Source organism: Candoia aspera, chromosome 1 (genome assembly GCF_035149785.1).
Source record: "Candoia aspera isolate rCanAsp1 chromosome 1, rCanAsp1.hap2, whole genome shotgun sequence".
NCBI lineage: Eukaryota > Metazoa > Chordata > Lepidosauria > Squamata > Boidae > Candoia > Candoia aspera.
In genome coordinates, this window is record NC_086153.1 from 149,010,697 (window position 1) to 149,030,902 (window position 20,206).

General features: G+C 42.4%; 2 protein-coding genes across 2 annotated transcripts in view; both read left to right on the forward strand.

Annotated features, from left to right (window-relative positions):
- The window catches only part of VPS36 (vacuolar protein sorting 36 homolog), a 30,900-nt gene extending 29,534 nt beyond the window's left edge, over positions 1-1,366 (forward strand). Inside the window, exon 14 of the mRNA XM_063315636.1 lies at positions 3-1,366. Within this exon, the coding sequence (XP_063171706.1) occupies positions 3-96 (94 nt within the window). The 3' untranslated portion in view covers positions 97-1,366. The remainder of the gene's footprint in view (positions 1-2) is intronic.
- Positions 1,367-7,002: 5,636 nt separating this feature from the next.
- On the forward strand, positions 7,003-20,019 carry THSD1 (thrombospondin type 1 domain containing 1). The gene is made up of 4 exons (XM_063315436.1): positions 7,003-7,143; positions 11,579-12,529; positions 16,486-16,653; positions 17,853-20,019. The coding sequence occupies exons 1-4, from the start codon at positions 7,086-7,088 to the stop codon at positions 19,226-19,228; spliced, it is 2,553 nt and encodes an 850-aa protein (XP_063171506.1). The 5' UTR covers positions 7,003-7,085; the 3' UTR covers positions 19,229-20,019.
- Positions 20,020-20,206: the final 187 nt, after the last annotated feature.

Genomic DNA, 20,206 nt, shown 5'->3' on the forward strand with positions numbered 1-20,206 from the left:
AGGTTGCTGTTAGCTGAAAAGATGGGCCAACTTTGCAGAGATGATTCTGTAGAAGGCTTGCGATTCTATCCAAATTTATTTCTTACACAAAGCTGATTATTCATTTGCTCTCTTTTTCTCTTATTTAAATATGTTTGCTAGATGCAGTCAGAAGAAAAGAATGCAAGATATATATCCACTGATATCATGGTTTTGCTAAGTTGTAATGATGCACCAGTGTTTTCGCTGGGGCAGGGAGGAAGGGATTAGTAGTGTGTAGAAAGAGAATAATTACTCATAAAAGCTTATAGAAATCATGACCCTGAAGCCATTTCAGGTCTTGAGGGCAAATTGGCTGTGAAGACCTATTTAATAACTTTTTTTTTCAAGAAGGAAGGAAGAAAATAAGTGATTTAAAAAGGGGGGGGATTAACTGTGGTCTATTTTGCAAGGCCAGACAAATCAACAAGCAGTCTATTTATTAAATGTAGTCTCTCTATTCCATTTTTTGCCATGGATTTGCATCCACAACTTGAAATCAATAGAATATTAACAGGAGGAAAATCATTCTGGGTCAGTCTAATGCAAAATAATGTAAATAATGTAATTTATTCTGGAAATGCCCATATTTTAGGAACAAAACTTCCATCTTTACATTTGCTTGTAATTATTTTCAAAGGAAGAATGAACCTGTTACAAAAAAAATGTTCTGTGTGTGGCTTTGTGCTGGATGTTAAGACAAGGAGCATTGTAAACTCAAATTTCCTTCCTTCCATTCTCTGATTGTTGATTCCACAAAGTTTCTATTTTTGTCTTTTCTTTTGCATAGCTGTGAAGGACATTCTGCCATGTGTCCTTCTAAGCCAAGCAGTGTTTTATGTTTCATATTTATGTTAAAAGATAAAGATGAAACATTTGTCAGAGCACTCATTCTTTGTCTTGGAAAAGGTTGCTGGTACTGTACCAGTTTTTATATGAAACAAACTCATTTGAACAAGACGAGAACTCTTTGGTTTCACAACTAGTGTATTCTTTTTTAGTAAGATTATATCCTGTCAAATACCAGTAATCTCATTGCCCTGCTATTCATGTAAGGTCTGTTTTCCCACCAGATCCACAGTTCACACTTGGAAAGAAGAGGGTTTTGGCATCAAGAGTGTCTAAAACACCCATTAATGCCAAACCATGGTATTAAAGTTGTCAGTGTAGCTACTTGTGTTCATAGAAATCCTTTGAATTTTTACTCTGATATAAATTAAAATTCAATTTAAATTTAAATTTGTAAACTAAAATGCAAATACAAGGATTGTAGTTTGTTACATAAAATTTCTGACTGTATGATTGTATTTCCAATTGAATCCACTGAGATTTTAAAACCTAGAGAATACCCGTCACTTTGCCAGTGCAATCTGTTTAAAGGGTGCCATCTCCCATTTTCATTGTATGATTGCCTGGTGCAGCTATGATTTTGCTGTGGAATATGACAACTAATTTTATACTTTCTAATTTTCTGCTACTTTTCAAATATTGAAGTGTATGAGAGACATTCCTGCTAAGAAGAAAACAATACAATACAGAAAAACAATATTTTTCTGTGACTACAGTTGGCAGCAATTTTTGTGGATTTCAACAAATCTGTTTAAAGCAACCAACTTTTAGATTATAAGTGTTATGCTTGTGAGGGGGTCTTCTGAATAAAATGTAGCTAGGCGGGCTCATTTGGAGTTTGGCTGCCCAAAACTGGGAAAAATACATTATTAAGTTTATTAACTGTTCACATCTTAATTTGCAAAGAGAAGCAGTGTCTTTGTTCTTGATGTTTTTTTCTTCTTCAAGAAAATATGTAAAGAAGTAGGCCAGCCCTTCCCTTCCTTGTGTGATTCCTAGATTACATTGAGGGAAGGGCACTGATTATATATCCTGTTGTTGAGACTGAGGTTTTTTGTAATCTTTTTTGCACACACTGTTAAACCAGTTAAGAAATAGCCCTTGTACCTTGTTCTGATAATTAGAAAATTGGGAATGTCCCTTTTTAAATTTCTCAATAAAAGTGAAGTGAAAAGTAAACCTTATATAGTAGAAGGAAGATGGCATATATCATCTTCCATACAGCTGGGAATCTCATCACCTACATATTATCTTTGGCTGCTGACTTCAAGGCTGCCAGGGAATGGAATTAGCTGAGCTCCTCAGCCAGTCCAAGTTCCTCATCTCATTCTGGGTGGCAAGGGGGATTGAAACTCCATTGCAACACTCTTCTCTGGCTAATTGAGCAGAATTATTTGCCCTTATTTAGGTGAGCCCACAGTCAGAGTTCAGTTCATAAAACAGCTATGGGGAGAACGAAAGAGCAAACGCTTCCTTCTCCCCTGCAGTCATTTTGCCGGTATGTACGTATGTATGTATTTTCCTGGTGCAGAAATGTATTAAAATGGTAGCAAATCTTAATACAAGAAGAGTCCTGGTGATTCAGACCACAGGTTTATAAACTCCTGTGACCTATTTTGTACAATGACCAAGGAGATGTCTCCAGGATGCTCACATGAAGGACAGAAACCACTAGTATCTCTTCATGTTGCCTATCAGATAAAAATACAGCTATTATAAGTAGAGCCTCAATCTATGTTACTTTGACTAATCCCATCTCAAAAGCATCTAAGTTGGTAGTAACATCTGGAAGCAAAATGCATGAAGAGTGTTTAAATGTTGTGCTAAGCCATAAGGCTGGTTTAGTGGAGGATATGTCCATGAATGGTCTAGCTAATAAGCTATCCATGATCAGGTTAAACTTGATAAGGTGATGCAGGACTGGCTTCATCTCACCATACACATCCAGGGAATGGAGCTATGTTTTGATCTTATTGCTTTGTTGGCTTTTTCAAGCCAGAGTCCTATTTCATATTTAGCCCAGTGAGTGGGTCATTAGATGCATGTACAAACTGGCCCTTAGTTTAACTGCACTGGATGAAGAATGCTGGTTTCTTTTTGTCCTGAACCTCCCTCTATTCAGTTTCATTCAATAACACACTGAAATATAAAGCAACCCACACAGATTCACACAACATATGTGGTTAAAAAGTGGTTGGCTATGTGATTCTCTGAGGTAAATAATCCGTATGTTGCTGAACGACAACTCCCAGCATCCCTAGAAAGCATGACCAATGGTGACGTACAAGGGGAGTTGAAGAGCCTTCATTCCTTCACCCAAGCACTAATTTTTACTTAAGATTCTTAGGAATTCTTCAATATAGTTATACCTCTTATTTTTTTCTATCCCACCTTTCCTCCAGGAGCTTAAAGCATATAGCCTGGGGATCTTCATTTTATCCTCACAGCTGCCCTATAAGGAAACTTGGGCTGAGAGAGTCGTGGGCCCAAAGTCAGCCAGTGAGATGAGCTTCCATAGCCATGGGTGGATTTGACCTCAGGTATCTCCCTGCTCTAACCATGGCACCACACAGGCTCAGTAGTACAATGTACTGTACTGCAGAAGTGTCCTTGGTTATACAGGGCAGAGCATATAGTTCAGTTAATTTGATTAAAATTAATTAAAAATTAATTAAAAAGTTAATTTGAGAGCCAGTTTGGTCCAGTGCTTAAGGCAACGGGCTAGAAACCAGGAGACTGAGAGTTCTAGTCCCAGCTTAGGCATGAAAGCCGGCTGGGTGACCTTGGGCCAGTCACTCTCAGCCCAACTCACCTCACAGGGTTGTGGGAAAAATAGGAGGAGGAAGGAGTATTAGGTATGTTAGCTCCCTTGAGGTATTTATAAAAATAATAAAGGGGATAGAAGATAGATAAATATACCATCTGATTGGGAGGAAGTAGCTGTACGTCTTGCTTCCACCACTGCCTGCTTATTCCCCACTGATCCTTCACCGGTCAAGAGGTGCAAATCATCCTAACAGAAACCAAGTAGATCACCCATTACTGGTAGTCCTACTTTAGTGACTGCCTCATTTAGAGCCCTTTCACAGTTACGACACTGATGGAAAAATAACTTTACAACCAATCCTCACGTTTATGACCTTTGCAGGTCTTTAAAGCAAAGGAAAGCTAAAGTAAGATCATAAGCACAGTTGTGTTTTCACTTAATGACTGCTTTGCTTAATGACCAAGTTGCAGGTCCCAATTGTGATTGCTAAACGAGGAGTGTATCTCCAGCTTCCTTATATGCACCTATTTTATTCGGCCTCTACTGTGCATTTTCAGTAAGTCTGTTCATTTATCACAGGGAGCACTTGTCTTTGTTCCCTCAAAGGTTATTGATGTCCAGCTGCTGGCAGATGGCAGGCCCCATTTCCTCCTCTAGCTTATAACCTTTTCCAGCTGAACAGGCTCTTAACAAGCATTTTTAGCCCTTTACAGTAGTTTTTAACTAACGTGGGAGGCGGTGTGTTCACCCGTGTTCGGATCAACTGAAGGTCCTTCAATTAGAATTCATTAAGTAAAGGAATAACCATTCGTCCTGCCAATTGTCAAAGCCCAGCTCCAGTGGAGAAATCTTGTCGGCTACTTTTAGCTGAGCTTTAAGAAGTGAGTGTGCGCTGGTATGACTGCTGTTGTGTGTTTCTGTGCAGTGGTGAGGAAGTCTTGTGTATCCGGCTTCTAGCTCAAAGGAAAAAGAGCCGGTGCGCGGACAGCGACCCTGCAGCCTTCAGCAGCAAAACCCTTCGCCCATCTGTGCTGAAATTCAGGCCGACTCGCAGATAAATACGTCCACCGCACCTTCCATCGGCGATCGAGTCAGCCTATTCTCAAAGCCCTCAAAACTCCCGGGGAAAGGAAACCCACAAAAAATATCTTCTCCGCCCTTCGCGCCAATCTTCCTTCCACCTGTCTCAGAGCATTCTGGCCGCAGCGCCCAGGACCTCCGGGCCCTCCCACCGCGCTCGCCTTCCCGCAGGGAAGCACGCGGAGATGTCCCTCCTTTTTTTTAACGCTTAACCACGGAGAAACTTCGCGGGCTGGGTTGGCACCATCACACGCTTGCTGCAACACGCGTTCCGCTGCTTCGTGGAAGGTCCTGCCCCGCCTCGCAGTCCCGCAGAGCCGTTCTGAGCCGGGCAGGGGGGCGGCCTTCCCACGCGGAAGGGCGCGGCGGGAGGTGGCAGGGCGCGCTTCTTTCCCGACCCGGCTGGGCTCGGCGGCTGCGCCAGCGCTTTCCAGTGGGGCGGGCCAGCCAGCCTGGCCGCTTCCCGTCTCCTTCTTTGCGCCACGCCCGAGGCCAGAGGCGCATCTCTCCCAGTTCCAAGAGCGCAGAGGCAGAGGGACGGGGGGGGGGGGCGTCTTGGCGGCAGCGGCAGTCAGGCGCGTCTCCTCCGGTAGCCGGGAGAAGAAGTCTTCGCGGAGCTCCCGCTCCAGACATGAGCCCCCAACGCGGGGAGAAACGGGCGAGAGGTCGGCGGCGGGGCCAGCTGTTGACGCTCCCGCGGCTTTGGCTCCTGAACTTCTTCACCTGACGCCCTGCTGCGGAGGACGAGCTCCTTCACCGCGCGGACTGGAAAGATCCCCTTCGAGGAAAGTTTGGACTTTACCGCCTGCGCTGCGAGGTGGCGCAGCCAAGGAAACGGCGCCCGCCGTGCTTCAGTGCGCTGGCCTGTCTCCTGCGGTCTTCCTCGCGTCCCGCTGTTACGCCTCTGTCCCGCAGAGGTTGAATTCCCGCACGCTGCCCAGCGCGCTTTTGAATCACTAGGTAGGCGCTGAGTTACGATCGCAGGAGAAGGGAAATGCATTACATATTCCAAGGACAGTGGAGGGCTTTGTTTTCCCTTATTAGATGGGTTGCGCTTTGAGAATACAATTTTTTAAAATGTTTGTGGGTTGGTTTGTGTGTGTGTGCGTGCGTGTGCAGCAATCCATTTCTCCGCTGCAGTTTTGTACATTGATCAGTTCAGTTAAAATCTGGTCATCTGCAGTTGAAAATGAACAAAAGAACTCTTGACTTCTAATTCCAACATGATTTCTGGATTTCTCACTTAGCATTTGGTTGATTGCCCTAATACTCTCCCCACCTGTTTTTGTTGTTTGTTTTAATTCAAATTTTGCTACCTCCCATCTGCCCCAAAAGAGGGACTCTGGGCTTTTTCCCTTCTCTTTTGGAGTGAGCTTTTGAGCTACCCAATAATTCCTGTGCAAACTAATAAAGTACATATTTGAAATCCAGACTGATAGACAATTGCAGAAAACACTAAAAAGAATAAAAACTGGAGCAAGTCTGCACTGGGAACAGAAATTGACTGTAAAGAGCTAAAATAACTTTAAAGGATTGTTCACATTCTAGCTGTCATAAATGCAGGGGATAATATGTTATTGCCAGTACTGAGAAGTATGTTAAAGGGCCTGGCTCAGCTTTCTGTTCTGAAATGGAATTGCATTGTCCATGCCTGTCCCTTCATGGTATCTGTGGGGAAAGCATACATGCAACAATTTTGCACTGACACAGAAGCTTTGGTTAAATACATTGGTAAGGTCCAGTCTGCTAGAGGCATGGATTGTTCCTAGACCGTGGGACACCTCATGGGATACAGAAACCACTTATGTGCAGATGTATTTCTATTCTGAAGCAATGACATTGCTGTTTAAGAGCATTTTGGATTGCTTGTGGTGCCAAGGCATCTTTTAGGATGCTGTTTGGCATGCTATGGCAACACAATTTGTAGGTAGCCCAGGCTATATATTGAGGTGCATAGCTGCTGAGATCCTGAATCCATTTAGTTAGCTTTTGTACCACTGCATCAATTAACTGTTTCAAATGTCTGGCTCCCAGAGGTCTTCTTTATAGTTCTTAGTTTCTTAATTGCATGAAAGTCCCAAAGATAGCTACGTGGTGGAGCCTGTCACTGCAGCTACTGGGACCACGGACTATGCTGGAAGAAGATGATGGTCATTGTGTTGAAAATACATCTTCAAGGGAAGGTGGCACCCTGGAAAGTCTGAGAATTAGGACCGCAGGTCCTGAGCCCTCCCAGATCTAATAGTTATCACCTGATTTTTTTTTTCTCCCTTGGCTTTCAATTTCAGAAAATTGTGTAAGAGCTGAAGTTTTTTTTGGGCCTGGAATAGGACATGAAGAATAAAAGGAGTTGGGAGATCATCAGATCAGGATGAAACAGGGGTTGAACATTTTTCCAAACCTACTGCTAGTTGTGCTCTGTGACTATGGTGAGTATTATGGTAAAATTAGCTGGAGATACATCACTCTTGTCATTTTGAAATGTCATATCCAGATGAAGTGGGCTGGCAAATCCCATCATTCCTAGATGTCTAATATATCGGAAAGCACCAAGTTGGAAGAGGTTCAGTAGGTGACTTGAGGACCTTATTCTCCTTGCCTATAAACTCTACACACCTGGAGGAAAACTGGGGCAAGCAGACTAGCCTGTTGTCCTCTCTGTTTTCTTTGCCCTCCATATATGAAGGGTGACTTTCTGTGAAAAGGACCTTCCCTCAGTTGTGGTTTTGGGTGGGGGGAAGAGGGAAGCAGACAATGTCATGGACCCAAAATCACATTTCTTAATGAATTTTAGATTTAACAACAACAGTGGCTTGAATTACATCAAGCAGAAAATAAAGTCTCTTACCATGGTATACACAAAATAGTGCTTAAGTGTTTTCTTTGGTAAATGTCAAGAGAACTAATTAAAGTTTTAGCTGTCAGCTTCTTTTTTAGCTAGTTAATGTTTTTAAATGTTTAACTTTCTAGAAAATCAGTAAGATGTTCTTTCTAAAAACTTGAAATGCAGTTGGGGAGAGGCACTCAAAAGTAGTGGAGGTAGGTTTGGCCAATTTAGTTGCTCTCTTTTACACTGTATGATGTAGCTAACATTATTTGTTCATAAGAATGCTAGGGGAGAGAAGATTTAGGAGGAAGGAGAAGGTGGGGGGTTTTTTGCTTGTGGTTAAGAGATGTACTTACTTTTCTTAAAAACAGCTGAGAATGAGAAAATTACATGGACCAAGCACATTATAAGTGCAAGTTGATTGCTGCAGCTGAATAGTTGTATAACTCAGCAATTGTGCATATGTGCACACTTGGGATAGAATTACTATCTTGAAAAACAAAATCGGGCTTATGAATCTTTAATCTGTTCTGCATATGAACATTGGTATTGTTGTTGTTGTTGTTTATTCGTTCAGTCGCTTCTGACTCTTTGTGACTTCATGGACCAGCCCACGCCAGAGCTTCCTGTTGTTGTCAAAACCCCCAGCTCCCCCAGGGACGAGTCCGTCACCTCTAGAATGTCATCCATCCATCTTGCCCTTGGTCGGCTCCTCTTCCTTTTGCCCTCCACTCTCCCTAGCATCAGCATCTTCTCCAGGGTGTCCTGTCTTCTCATGATGTGGCCAAAGTATTCCAGTTTTGCCTTGAATATCATTCCCTCAAGGGAGCAGTCTGGCTTTATTTCCTGGAGGATGGACTGGTTTGGTCTTCTGGCAGTCCAAGGCACTCTCAGAATTATCCTCCAACACCACAGTTCAAAAGCATCTATCTTCTCTCAGCCTTCCTTATGGTCCAGCTCTCGCAGCCATATGTTACTACGGGAAATACCTTTGCTTTAACTATGCGGACCTTTGTTGTCAGTGTGATGTCTCTGCTCTTAACTATTTTATCGAGATTTGTCATTGCTCTTCTCCGAAGGATTAAATGTCTTCTGATTTCCTGACTGCAGTCAGCATCTGCAGTAATCTTTGCACCTAGAAATACAAAGTCTGTCACTGCTTCTACATTTTCTCCCTCTATTTGCCAGTTATCAATCAAGCTGGTTGCCATAATCTTGGTTTTTTTGAGGTTTAGCTGCAAGCCAGCTTTTGCACTTTCTTCTTTCACCTTCATCATAAGGCTCCTCAGTTCCTCTTCACTTTCAGCCATCAAACTGATATCATCTGCATATCTGAGATTGTTAATGTTTCTTCCAGCGATTTTAACTCCAGCCTTGGATTCCTCAAGCCCAGCATGTTGCATGATGTGTTCTGCGTACAAGTTGAATAGGTAGGGTGAGAATATACAACCCTGCTGTACTCCTTTCCTGATCTTAAACCAGTGTGTTGTTCCGTGGTCTGTTCTTACTGTTGCTACTTGGTCGTTATACAGATTCTTCAGGAAGCAGACAAGATGACTTGGTATCCCCATACCACTAAGAACTTGCCACAATTTGTTATGGTCCACACAGTCAAAGGCTTTAGAATACTCAATAAAACAGAAATAGATGTTCTTCTGAAACTCCCTGGCTTTTTCCATTATCCATGGATATTGGCAATTTGGTCCCTAGTTCCTCTGCCTTTTCTAAACCCAGCTTGTACATCTGGCAATTCTCGCTCCATGAATTGCTGAAGTCTACCTTGCAGGATCTTGAGCATTACCTTACTGGCATGTGAAATGAGTGCCACTGTTCGATAGTTTGAACATTCTTTAGTGTTTCCCTTTTTTGGTATGGGGATATAAATTGAATTTTTCCAATCTGATGGCCATTCTTGTATTTTCCAAATTTGCTGGCATATAGCATGCATTACCTCGACTGCATCATCTCGCAAGATTTTGAACAGTTCAGCTGGGATGCCGTCGTCTCCTGCTGCCTTGTTATTAGCAATGCTTCTTAAGGCCCACTCAACCTCACTCTTCAGGATGTCTGGCTCTAGCTCACTGACCACACCGTCAAAGCTATCCCCAATATTGTTATCCTTCCTATACAGGTCTTCTGTATATTCTTGCCACCTTTTCTTGATCTCTTCTTCTTCTGTTAGGTCCTTGCCATCTTTGTTTTTGATCATGCCCATTTTGGCCTGGAATTTACCTCCAATGTTTCTAATTTTCTGGAAGAGGTCTCTTGTCCTTCCTATTCTATTGTCTTCTTCCACTTCCATGCATTGCTTGTTTAAAAATAATTCCTTATCTCTTCTGGCTAACCTCTGGAATTTTGCATTTAATTGGGCATATCTCCCCCTATCACTGTTGCCTTTTGCTTTCCTTCTTTCTTGGGCTACTTCTAGTGTCTCAGCAGACAGCCATTTTGCCTTCTTGGTTTTCTCTTTCTTTGGGATGTATTTTGTTGCCGCCTCCTGAACAATGTTGTGAACTTCTGTCCAGAGTTCTTCCGGGACCCTATCTACTAAGTCCAGTCCCTTAAATCTATTCTTCACCTCCACTGCATGTTCCTTAGGAATATTAGTGAGCTCATATCTAGCTGATCTGTGGGTCTTCCCTAATCTCTTTAGTCTGATCCTAAATTGTGCAGTAAGAAGTTCGTGATCTGAACTACAGTCAGCTCCAGGTCTTGTTTTTACCGACTGTATAGATGTCCGCCACCTTTGGCTGCAAAGGATGTAGCCAATCTGATTTTGGTGTTGTCCATCTGGTGAAGTCCATGTATAAAGCCGTCTCTTAGGTTGTTGGAAGAGAGTGTTTGTTATGCAGAGTGAGTTGTCTTGGCAGAAGTCTATCAGCCTATGTCCTGCTTCGTTTTGTTCTCCCAGGCCATGCTTACCTGTAATTCCAGGTGTCATTTGACTGCCCACCTTAGCATTCCAGTCTCCCGTGATGAAAATAACATCTCTTTTAGGCGTGTTGTCCAGTAGGTGTTGCAGACCCTCATAGAACTGATCTACTTCAGCTTCTTCAGCATCTGTGGTTGGGGCGTATATTTGGATCACTGTGATGTTAGATGGCTTGCCCTGAATTCGAATTGAGATCATTCTATCGTTTTTTGGATTGTATCCAAGCACCGCTTTAGCTACTTTACTATTAATTATGAAGGCTATTCCATTTCTTCTGTGGTCCTCTTGTCCACAGTAGTAGATCTGGTGGTCATTTGATGTGAAGTGGCCCATTCCAGTCCATTTCAGTTCACTGACGCCCAAAATGTCTATCTTTAATCTTGACATCTCACCAATAACCACATCCAATTTGCCCTGGCTCATAGATCTTACATTCCAGGTTCCAATGGCGAGTTGATCCTTAGAACATCGGATTCGCTGTTCACCACCAGCACCATCCGCCGCTAGCCGTCCTTTCGGCTTTGAGCTAGCTGCATCATCACGTCTGGGGCTAGTTGAACTCATCCTCTGTTCCTCCCCAGTAGCATTTTGAGCATCTTCCGACCTGGGGGTCTCATCTTCCGATGGTATACCGACATATCTCTGGTTGTACTGATCCATTTAGTTTTCACGGCAAGAATACTGGGGTGGGTTGCCATTACCTTCCCCAGGGATTGTATTTAGTCTGACCTCTCTGTCATGACCTTCCTGTCTTGGGTGGCCCTTCACGGTTTAGCTCATGGCATCATTGAGGTGCTCATGCTCCAGCACCGCAACAACTGGGGTTAAATTAAATTGGGATAGCAAATCAAAGCAGTTAATAGTTTGAGGGCCATGTGTTATATAGGTTGGGGTAAGTACCAGCAACCTTTGGAGCCACAACTCTAGCATTCCTTCCCACTGAGTATGGTTTTCAGGGATGTTGGGAATTGTATTCAGTAACACGCTTCATGCCTTGGATGGGCTGCTACACTTGGTTATATTGAATTTCCTGAAAAGCATCTAAGTTCTCCTTCTTCTTCATGCTCTCTGCTCATTAATTATGTGTCAAATCTCTTCTTTTCAGTTTGCGGAGGAATCAAACTCCTCTTGGAGCAACAGACTCATATAGCTTTAAGCAATGTTACAGTATCTGTTGGTTTTCAGAATAATTATGATGGTAATGGCACACTGAAAAACACTTCTGTTCTACTGATGGAGGACAGCACCAACCAAATTGTTGCCAAAAAACAGCTTCCAGAAGACCACAATCAAGGCGTAGTTGTTTTTGAGTGTTCTCATTTTAAGAGTGCTGGAAGTTACTGGTTCAAAGTGGATCCTGAAAACATCAGGGGGCTTAATCCCCAATGGAACGGAGAGAGTCTTCTACTCAGTGTGAACTGGCCTATATTTAACTTTGATTTGAGGAGGACTTCAGAAGGACATGGGAATTCCCTTCAGCTTGGGCTCTTTACTAATGAATATTTATGTCCGCTAAATAAGACAGTGATTTCTTTGGATGTAATACTAACCAGCAGCTTATACAAACTAGAGACATTGATCTCAAATGAGACTCTGGGCCTGAGAACAAGGAAAAGCCTTTCTCTCTTGGAGTCACAGTGGGTGAAGTTGGACTGCCGTGTGATTAGCCCAGAAGCATATATTGCTACATTACTGAAATCATCAGAGACAGGTTCAATCATTGCTTCATCAGGACCTATAGATCTTGTGCACCAATTTGGATACAAACTAGTTATGGCAAAAGAAGTATTATGTGAGTCTTCAGTTGTGGCTTCCATCATTTCTCCTCCATGCACATCTTCTGCTGGGCGCATTGCCGTGTTTAAGCATAACCCTTTGGGTCAAATGGTGTCAAAGCTATACGAAAGCATCTTGAATCCAGAGGACCACCAGATAGAATTCAGTTGCACATTGTTTGACAGAGGCACAAATAAATACTGTTTTGAATTTAGTCCTTCCAGCCAAGTGAACTCCCCACCATGGGCAAAAGAATGTGTGCTAATCCAAAGGAATGTCGGTTTGTATCACTTTCAAAATGTCTCATTTCAGACTGAAGGATTTCAGTGTCTTCTTGGATATATATTCAGCATATGAACATTGGTATTAATGTTCATGTGCATAATCCATCACTTTCTGCAGATAGGACTGCACCAGTGCTAAGCTGCACACACAGGATAGGATTCCTGCTAAATGGGGTAAAATTTTTGCATTGGCAGTTTGTTAGATGGGTGAAAGGAGAAGGGGAAAGGACTGTATTCTATGTTCCTATACCTATTAAAAGAATGAATGGCTTACAAATTTTAAAGCATATAGATAAATATCCTACGTAAATCCTCTCCTATGTATGCAGTTCTGCACTGTAGATGAGGCTGGACTATGCGAGTGAAATCCTGCCTTTCTTATTTAAAACAAAAGAAATTTCCTTGTAGAATATTTTCTATGGCTTCTAAATTAGAGGTACCAGATGAGAGCTGCAGAAATCCACAAGACCACAAGATGGCTGCAAAGAGCATGTATTTTCTGTATGTTTATCTCCTTCCTTCCATCTAATAGCCAGATTTTTGCAACCCAGTGCTGTTAACCATCTAATCTGTGTCCCCTGCCTCACTCCTACTCATACATCTCTTGGTTTAGCTCAGTTTAGTTTTTTTTTAATTATTCCCCATTCTAGAAGACACACATGATGATGAGGCAACTCAAGTAAATTTAAATAATACAGAAATGCAGAATTTGAAAGTATGAGCGTTGGCTTCAGATCCAGATTAGTCACAAAGTTTTTCAGGTTGCCTTGGGCAAGCCATGGTAAGCCACTTTGATTTTCTCCAAGACTTCATGGTGGAAACATAAGCTAGGAAAAAAAGGAGTATCCAAACACTTACAAGAACATGCCAAGTTGTTCTGGTGAGATACAGGTTGTTTGCTGCACCAACTGGGAAAGTACCTCTCTCTTTCACAATCAATAGTAGCAAATGTCCAAAGACGTTTGATGATCCTGATTGCTGTGTGATGTGCAAAGCATGTCTTTTTTCTCAGCATAGCCTCACACAGTCTTGGGAAGAAATGAACTAAGAGCCATTTTGAATCTCTTCACATATTAAACAGATGATCCTTAATAAGAAGATTGCTGTAGAGATGATGAATCACATGTGGTGTCTTGCAAATGTGTTGGGATTACAACTGCCAAGATTCACAGTTCAACGTATCTGCAAGGTCCCAGGTTATGGCGGGGTGATATCTGTGTATTATGGCACTCTATGCTAGGGCTCTGCCACCAAACTCCTACATAGGGCCGTACGTTTCAGTTTCCATTGCCCACCAGTACAAATGGTGTGTTTGGGGTAATTTGGACTGAGTCTTCAAACTCAACTTGAATGAGTTCCAACTGGAAGAGTGTGGGCTGCTGCTTGGCATTGTTAGAAATCCCTTTTCAGGAGGGCAGTGCACCAGGCTGTTGCATGATGCTTGCTCAACAAATGATTCTGGCAGTTGATTATGTCACTGCTTGTTATCCAACCTTCAGGCTTCTCTGTGAGAGAAGGCTTCAAGCATAGGTCATTGGAAATCATACAGGTGTAATTTCTGTGGTAAAATGTCTGATTCATTAAAAGTTCTAAGACTATGGAGGTTGCGGTCTCTAGCTGCCAGCTTTTTCTTACTAGTTCTACTTCTTTTCCCCTCAGCAGCCCAGCATACAAAAATTAAACATACTTCCGTGCCAGGAAATGAATCACCTACTTAATTTCTCTGCATGAAATTGTTACTAAAGGCATAGGACCCGGACTGTCAGCATAAACCCTCTAGCAATTCCAGTAGAGCTGCATTTTCTTCCTGGCTCCATCACTCACCCATGCTCTGCTCTTACTTGTACAGACAAATTATAAGTGTAGTGGACAAGAGGGAAAAAATCCATGCCATAAACAAGGTATGTCTCACAAACCATCATGATCAATATATTGGCATAGCTGCCCTTAGTTTGAGGTGGCCTGGTTGTAAAAACCCTTCCCAACCAACCATTTCAAATCACTTGCAAGAGTGATTTCTCCCATCCCAGCAGCCCATTGGCCAGGAAGGAAAGAAGGCAAAAGGAAGTGATCCAATCTGCCATCCTGACCCAACAGGGAGGAAAGGGGCCCTTGACAGCATCCTTGACTCTTGATATAGCGGGTATTTGCTGACCAGGTTCTTCCAACATGGTAACCAATGCAGCTAACCTGGGGCCTTCTGATCTGGAGAAATTTGATGCAACTGACAAACGGGGGTTTCGGAAAGTTGACTCAAGTGTTCCACTTGCTCCCAGCAGTTCCAGAAGATGGAACTCATTGCTGCTCTTTGTTTCTTTGTGGCTATGGGATCTTTTAGAGGAAGGGTGGGAAGCTTATAGCCGAACAGTGACCAAAGTAGTTGGGAATAATAGGGGTTGGAATCCAACAGTTTGTGGACAGCTACAAATTTCCCCCTTCTTCCTTGAAGTATCCTGCTCTGTATGTTTTGGAGGTTAGTGGATGAAATTACGAGCCCAGCTTCATCTGCTCCCATCTTGGATTCTTACACATCTTGGTACAATCCAAATTACTTACATGAAATTGGACCTAAATCCAGGCAGGTCTGTTCTTTTCACCAGGCATTCAGGTATTTTTTTTCTGTTTATAGAGGGATTATCTGGAGATACAGACCAGAACTAGCATATTACAGGGATCTCCTTAATGAGAAATTGTTGTCATTGAGAAGTACTTTGTTTGAACAGACTTTGAGCAGCACAATTTTCCATATGATGTTGGATCTACATTAAGTGCTCACAATGTAGAATTTAAAAATTTATATAACATCAAATTGCTTATTGGACCAGCTGCCCAGGATTGCTTACTTTGATAGGCAACAATTCTCTAGAGTCCCTCCTATCACTTCTTACGTGTATCTTCTTAACTGGAGATGCTGAGGGACTGAATCTGAGACCGTCTGCATAGAAGAGGTTTCCTCCCTCACTGCCTACAGTTCCTCCATCATTGCCACTCAGTGACAGCCACTTAATGCTTCAGCACACATGACACGTCACCTGTTAGGAACTAGGTGTCAGTTTGTAAAAAGAAATTGTAGAGTTTATCATCACAAAGTGGACTTTTTTTCCCAGGTCAGTCATTCCACACATGGGTTTTACTTGTGCAGAATGCTGAAAGTGATCCAGAGACAAGCTGGCATTGAAGATGGCAGAATATTTGCTTGTAGAATTAGGCCATATTATGCTGTAGCTAAGAGAGTTTTTGGCTTCCTGTTTTCAGGTTTAAAATGTAACTACTAACACCCGGTTGGTAACACTTTTTATCTCCAAGCATGTGTGCATGTTTGGTAAGGGCTGAAGTGCTGCTTAAAGAACAAATGTCAGTGTACAAAGTGTACAGCTCAATGGAAGCAAGGATGGTTTGCAAGGATAGAAAGGCATGGAGCGGGATGGCAAATAGGGTAGAAACTTGATTTATCTCTATTTTTTTATCTTATGACTTCCATTTTTTTTGGACTTACTATTACTCATTTTCTTGCTGCATTTTGCATAATGTTGCTTACCCTAAAAGGAAAAAGTGTGAAGGGCATATGCGTATGCATATGTATATAGATGCTGCTTCCTGCTAAGCAGCCTTGGGTTATTTCCTGGTTGGTGGAAAAGCAAGCGCACCACAAAAATGCATTTTCCAGAAAGGTCATCAGCCTCAGCCATGTTACCTTGCTGTACATTCATATATCCTCTGGCCCTCTGCTGCCATTTGCAGTCGGGTGGATTTGTCAGGTCTTTTGCCTGCTCCACTGACAACTGAACCCACTAACTGTCTTGTTTGGGGAGGTAATTTGTTTTCCACAAGGAGTTTCAATCCATCCACTTACTAGGTGGTGGTAAATTAATCTGTCCTGCTTTTTCTGCAGGATGGTTGGTATCTTTAAGAGAACGTCTCCCTGCAGTAATGTAATTTTATGTATTCACAGGAGGATCCTGGAGCATTTGGCAAGCCTGGAGTTCATGTAGTACCACTTGTGGAGGTGGCATTCGTGAGCGTTATCGGGAATGCCTCATGCCTTTCCCAGTCCAGATGATGCAAGGTTGCCTGGGGAGGCAACAGGAAATCTCTCCGTGTTCTTTGGAGGAATGCCCCGGTATGTAAACATGATTTTCAGAAACACTATGGTCTATACAACTTTACATTATTTTTATATAAGAGATCTGTCTGTCCCAGTATATATTGTCAGGGGCCAACAGTCAGCATAGAAGTCTAGGGCAGGTAGGAATGAAGGAAGAAAACCCAAGTATAGAACTGTTGAAGTCCAGACAACTTAAAGTTGCCAAGATTGAGAAACACTGCTCTAGCCCATGCCTGCTTAACTTTGTAAAACTTCAAGAAGGGACAGCAGTGGCCTTGATCCACAAGTAAGACTTGGGCTGCAGAACAAATTCTTAGCAAACACATTGGTTGTCCAGTCACACTTCTCACCATGGAGAGAAGTGTTGTATTTCTGTTCTAGTATTTCTAAATGTGCATTTGTACATGTAAGTCAGCAGCGGCACATATTGTGCAGAACTGTGTTTTCTTCTGACCTCTTTTGTTTGCAGCCCATAATCAGGGTGGTATTTGTAGTTAAAAACGGGAGGCGGGACTGCTATGTATACTGCCTTGAACTCCTGAATGAAAGGCAGGATATAAATCTAAAAAACAAAATAATCAGTAACACATGTCATGAACAGTTTATACATTACATCTGGCAGGATAGAACTTTCCTGGTCAGCGGAGCATTCTGTGGGCCCAAATACCTAACCTAGTTTTGATGGCATGATATGTTTTAGCTTGTTTCTTTTAAGCAATCTTAATTTACATATCTCAAAAAAGTTTCACAAAATCATGAACATGAAGAGCACCTCCAAACTGTCTCAGTAAAGTAGATGTTTATAATAAGTGCCTTGTTCCCTGAATAGCCAGAATAGCTGTCGTTGTTCAAATGTGCCTGTTACTTCTGCACAAATCACACATTTGTACAGGTGTTTTAGTAGTGTGATAAATTTTAGTTACGAAAGAGGGAAGAAAAGGCTCCAGTGTTGTTTTGGACCAGCTCTAATACCAAGTCTGAGTAATAAGCAGTGACTACGAGGCTACACATATCCAAGCATCGGAACTCAGTCCATTAAAAGGCAGCGTAGACCGTTTAGTGAAGTCCTGGCATGCAGTGATAGCAGGAACCCAGTTTTGAGACAGTACAAAAGGGCTTTAAGGCCATAAAGTGAGAAGTAGCAAGCTTTTTAATTCCTTGGCTTGATTGGCACTTATAAATGGCCCGTTATCTGAAGTATTTACTCGTTTCAGTTACTGCAACTGCCCTCCTCACACCACTGCCTCCTGGAACAGGAAGAGAGAACGCTGCCAATAACCTAGTAGCTGTCACTGGGATATCACTGTGCTTGTCTATAATCTTTGCAACCATCCTTATCACCTTGTGGAGAAAGCTCTGCAGGGCCCAGAGGTGTAGCAGTCCAATTACCTGTGACTCCACTCATTCATCTGGCTTCCGAAAGAACTCTGATGAAGAGGACATCTGTCCAGACAGACACCAACAAGAGAGCTTTTCTGAGGGAGAAGCCTCTTGTTCTTCCCCAGGAGAACCTTCTGACAGACCCTTGGATTTCAGGAGAAGCCTTCATTTTGTCCCAGAAGGCGGAGGAGGATTAGCTCATGAGAGCTTGCAGTCCAGTGCTCAAAAAATCCTCCCTCCCATTTACAGCTACCGCCTTGCCCAGCAGCAGCTGAAAGAAATGAAGAAAAGGGGACTTACAGAAACAACCAGAGTTTATCATGTTGCTCCAAACCCTCCCACGGACACAGTGGAAACAGAAAACCGAGAGGCAGCAGCTGCCAGTAAGTTTAGAATCAAATTTCCGTTTCCAGAGCAGCCACCTGATTATCTAAAAGTATCAGGGGACAGACCCCATCCCAGAATGGATTGTACATTATCGCAGGCCAATTCCATGTGGAGCCCCAGTCACTCCTCAGTGGGAAGAAGCCATCCCAGACATTTCGATAACCAGGGAGAGTCAACAGAAAGAGGGTACCAAAGAAGTTCACAGTTCAGAAGGACAGCAAGTTTTCATGAAGCTAGAAGAGCAAAACCATTTCGGCAGAGAAGCATGTCCACCCTTACACCAAGTCAGACTTCATTCAACCACTGCAGAGCCAAAATGTGGAATCATGTTACGGAACCACAGCATTGCATGAAACCTAAAAATACAGCACAGGACACTGTGGAACTTGAGTTGTATCACAGCATTCCTTTAACTACAGAGTCACTGAGCCGGTGGGGACAGATTCCTCACAAACAGAAACTTCCAGAGAAGAAACCAGATCTGGTTAACGATCATCCACCAGGATCTCTTATATCTTGTGCTGATAAATCAGAACATAAGAGAACCAGAAGTGGGCATTTTTCAAGTCCTACAGGTGCTTGGAGGAAGGAGTCTATTTTCCTAACTCTCAAGGATGGTCACCAGGAAGGGGAGACTCTGAGTCTTTCACAGCACAGAAAGAGCAAATGCCAAAGCTTTCCATCTGATACTGGATGCCACTTCTATGACAACACTTCCTTTCGTCTGACGGATTCAGAACAACAAATGTTTGACCTGCCTGGATATTTTGAGTCAAAGGAAGGTGAAATAAGTACTTTAACTGTTGAAAATTTGGTAATCTGAGTTTCTCGTGGGCAAATGTGAAGCTGCGGCATTAGCAACTGCAAAAGCTCTTGAATTTTCAAAATGTACTTTAACAGATTTCTCTGTAAGGAGGGAAGGAGGCCTAATTATCATTCCGTTGAAGCAGGCCAAGTACTTGGGAAAAGTAAATGATACCCTGACACAAAAATGACGACTAAATATGTACTTGTGTAGAGTCTTTCTCTAAACGATCTCAGAAATAGACCTCTTAAGGCCAAATCCTATATGCTGATTTATACAGTTTACAGTACTGGACTTTCCTATTGGATCACTTAATACATTTTAAATTGGTGACCCTTCTTCTCCTCAGCACTCCTTGTAAATGACTGCTAAGTGACTGTGAAAACATCTGTGACTTCCCTACACCATGGCATTCAGTAGCCTATAAAATCAGGCTTGGAGGTCTGCATTTGGTATTAGTTAAGAGGTTAGCGTGGTTACAGACACAGCTGGAATACAGCCGGTCTATTCTTTTCTGTTGGACATGCCCTGGATGCTTCTTTAACCACTGTTGGCCTCACAGCAACTCCAATGGCTAACTTGCCAAGTCTGTTAGATATCCTCTCATGCTTCCCTCGTTCAGTTGCAAAGCAATATTCTGCTTCAGAAGAGCCATCCTTAAAAAATATTATCCCTGCTATGAGGAAACATGTCCTTTACGACCTTCAATAAGTTTCAGTTGAAGAAACTGTTTAAAATTAAGCAGTTTGGGCTTGGTTTCTCTCACTGGCGAACAGTTATAGAAAGTGTTTCCCTCAGAAAAACTAAATATAATGTGAAACAAGAAATGTTATTAGTACTTTATAACAGACAAATTCTAGACATTGATAAACGATGAACATTTATTTTTATGCTATTTGAAATGACAATTATATAATTGTGATTACATCTTTCTGCAATTGCTGCTGCTTTAATTGCATTAAATATGGATGATGTAAATATACTTGATAATTTCTC

What these genes read in the sequence shown, in the direction of transcription:
- THSD1 (XM_063315436.1), top strand. Translation starts at nt 7,086, where the DNA reads ATGAAACAGGGGTTGAACATTTTTCCAAACCTACTGCTAGTTGTGCTC. An exon ending in AGTTGTGCTCTGTGACTATG is followed by an intron (nt 7,144 to 11,578) that starts GTGAGTATTATG and finishes TCTTCTTTTCAG; the next exon opens with TTTGCGGAGGAATCAAACTC. An exon ending in TTCTTTGGAGGAATGCCCCG is followed by an intron (nt 16,654 to 17,852) that starts GTATGTAAACAT and finishes TACTCGTTTCAG; the next exon opens with TTACTGCAACTGCCCTCCTC.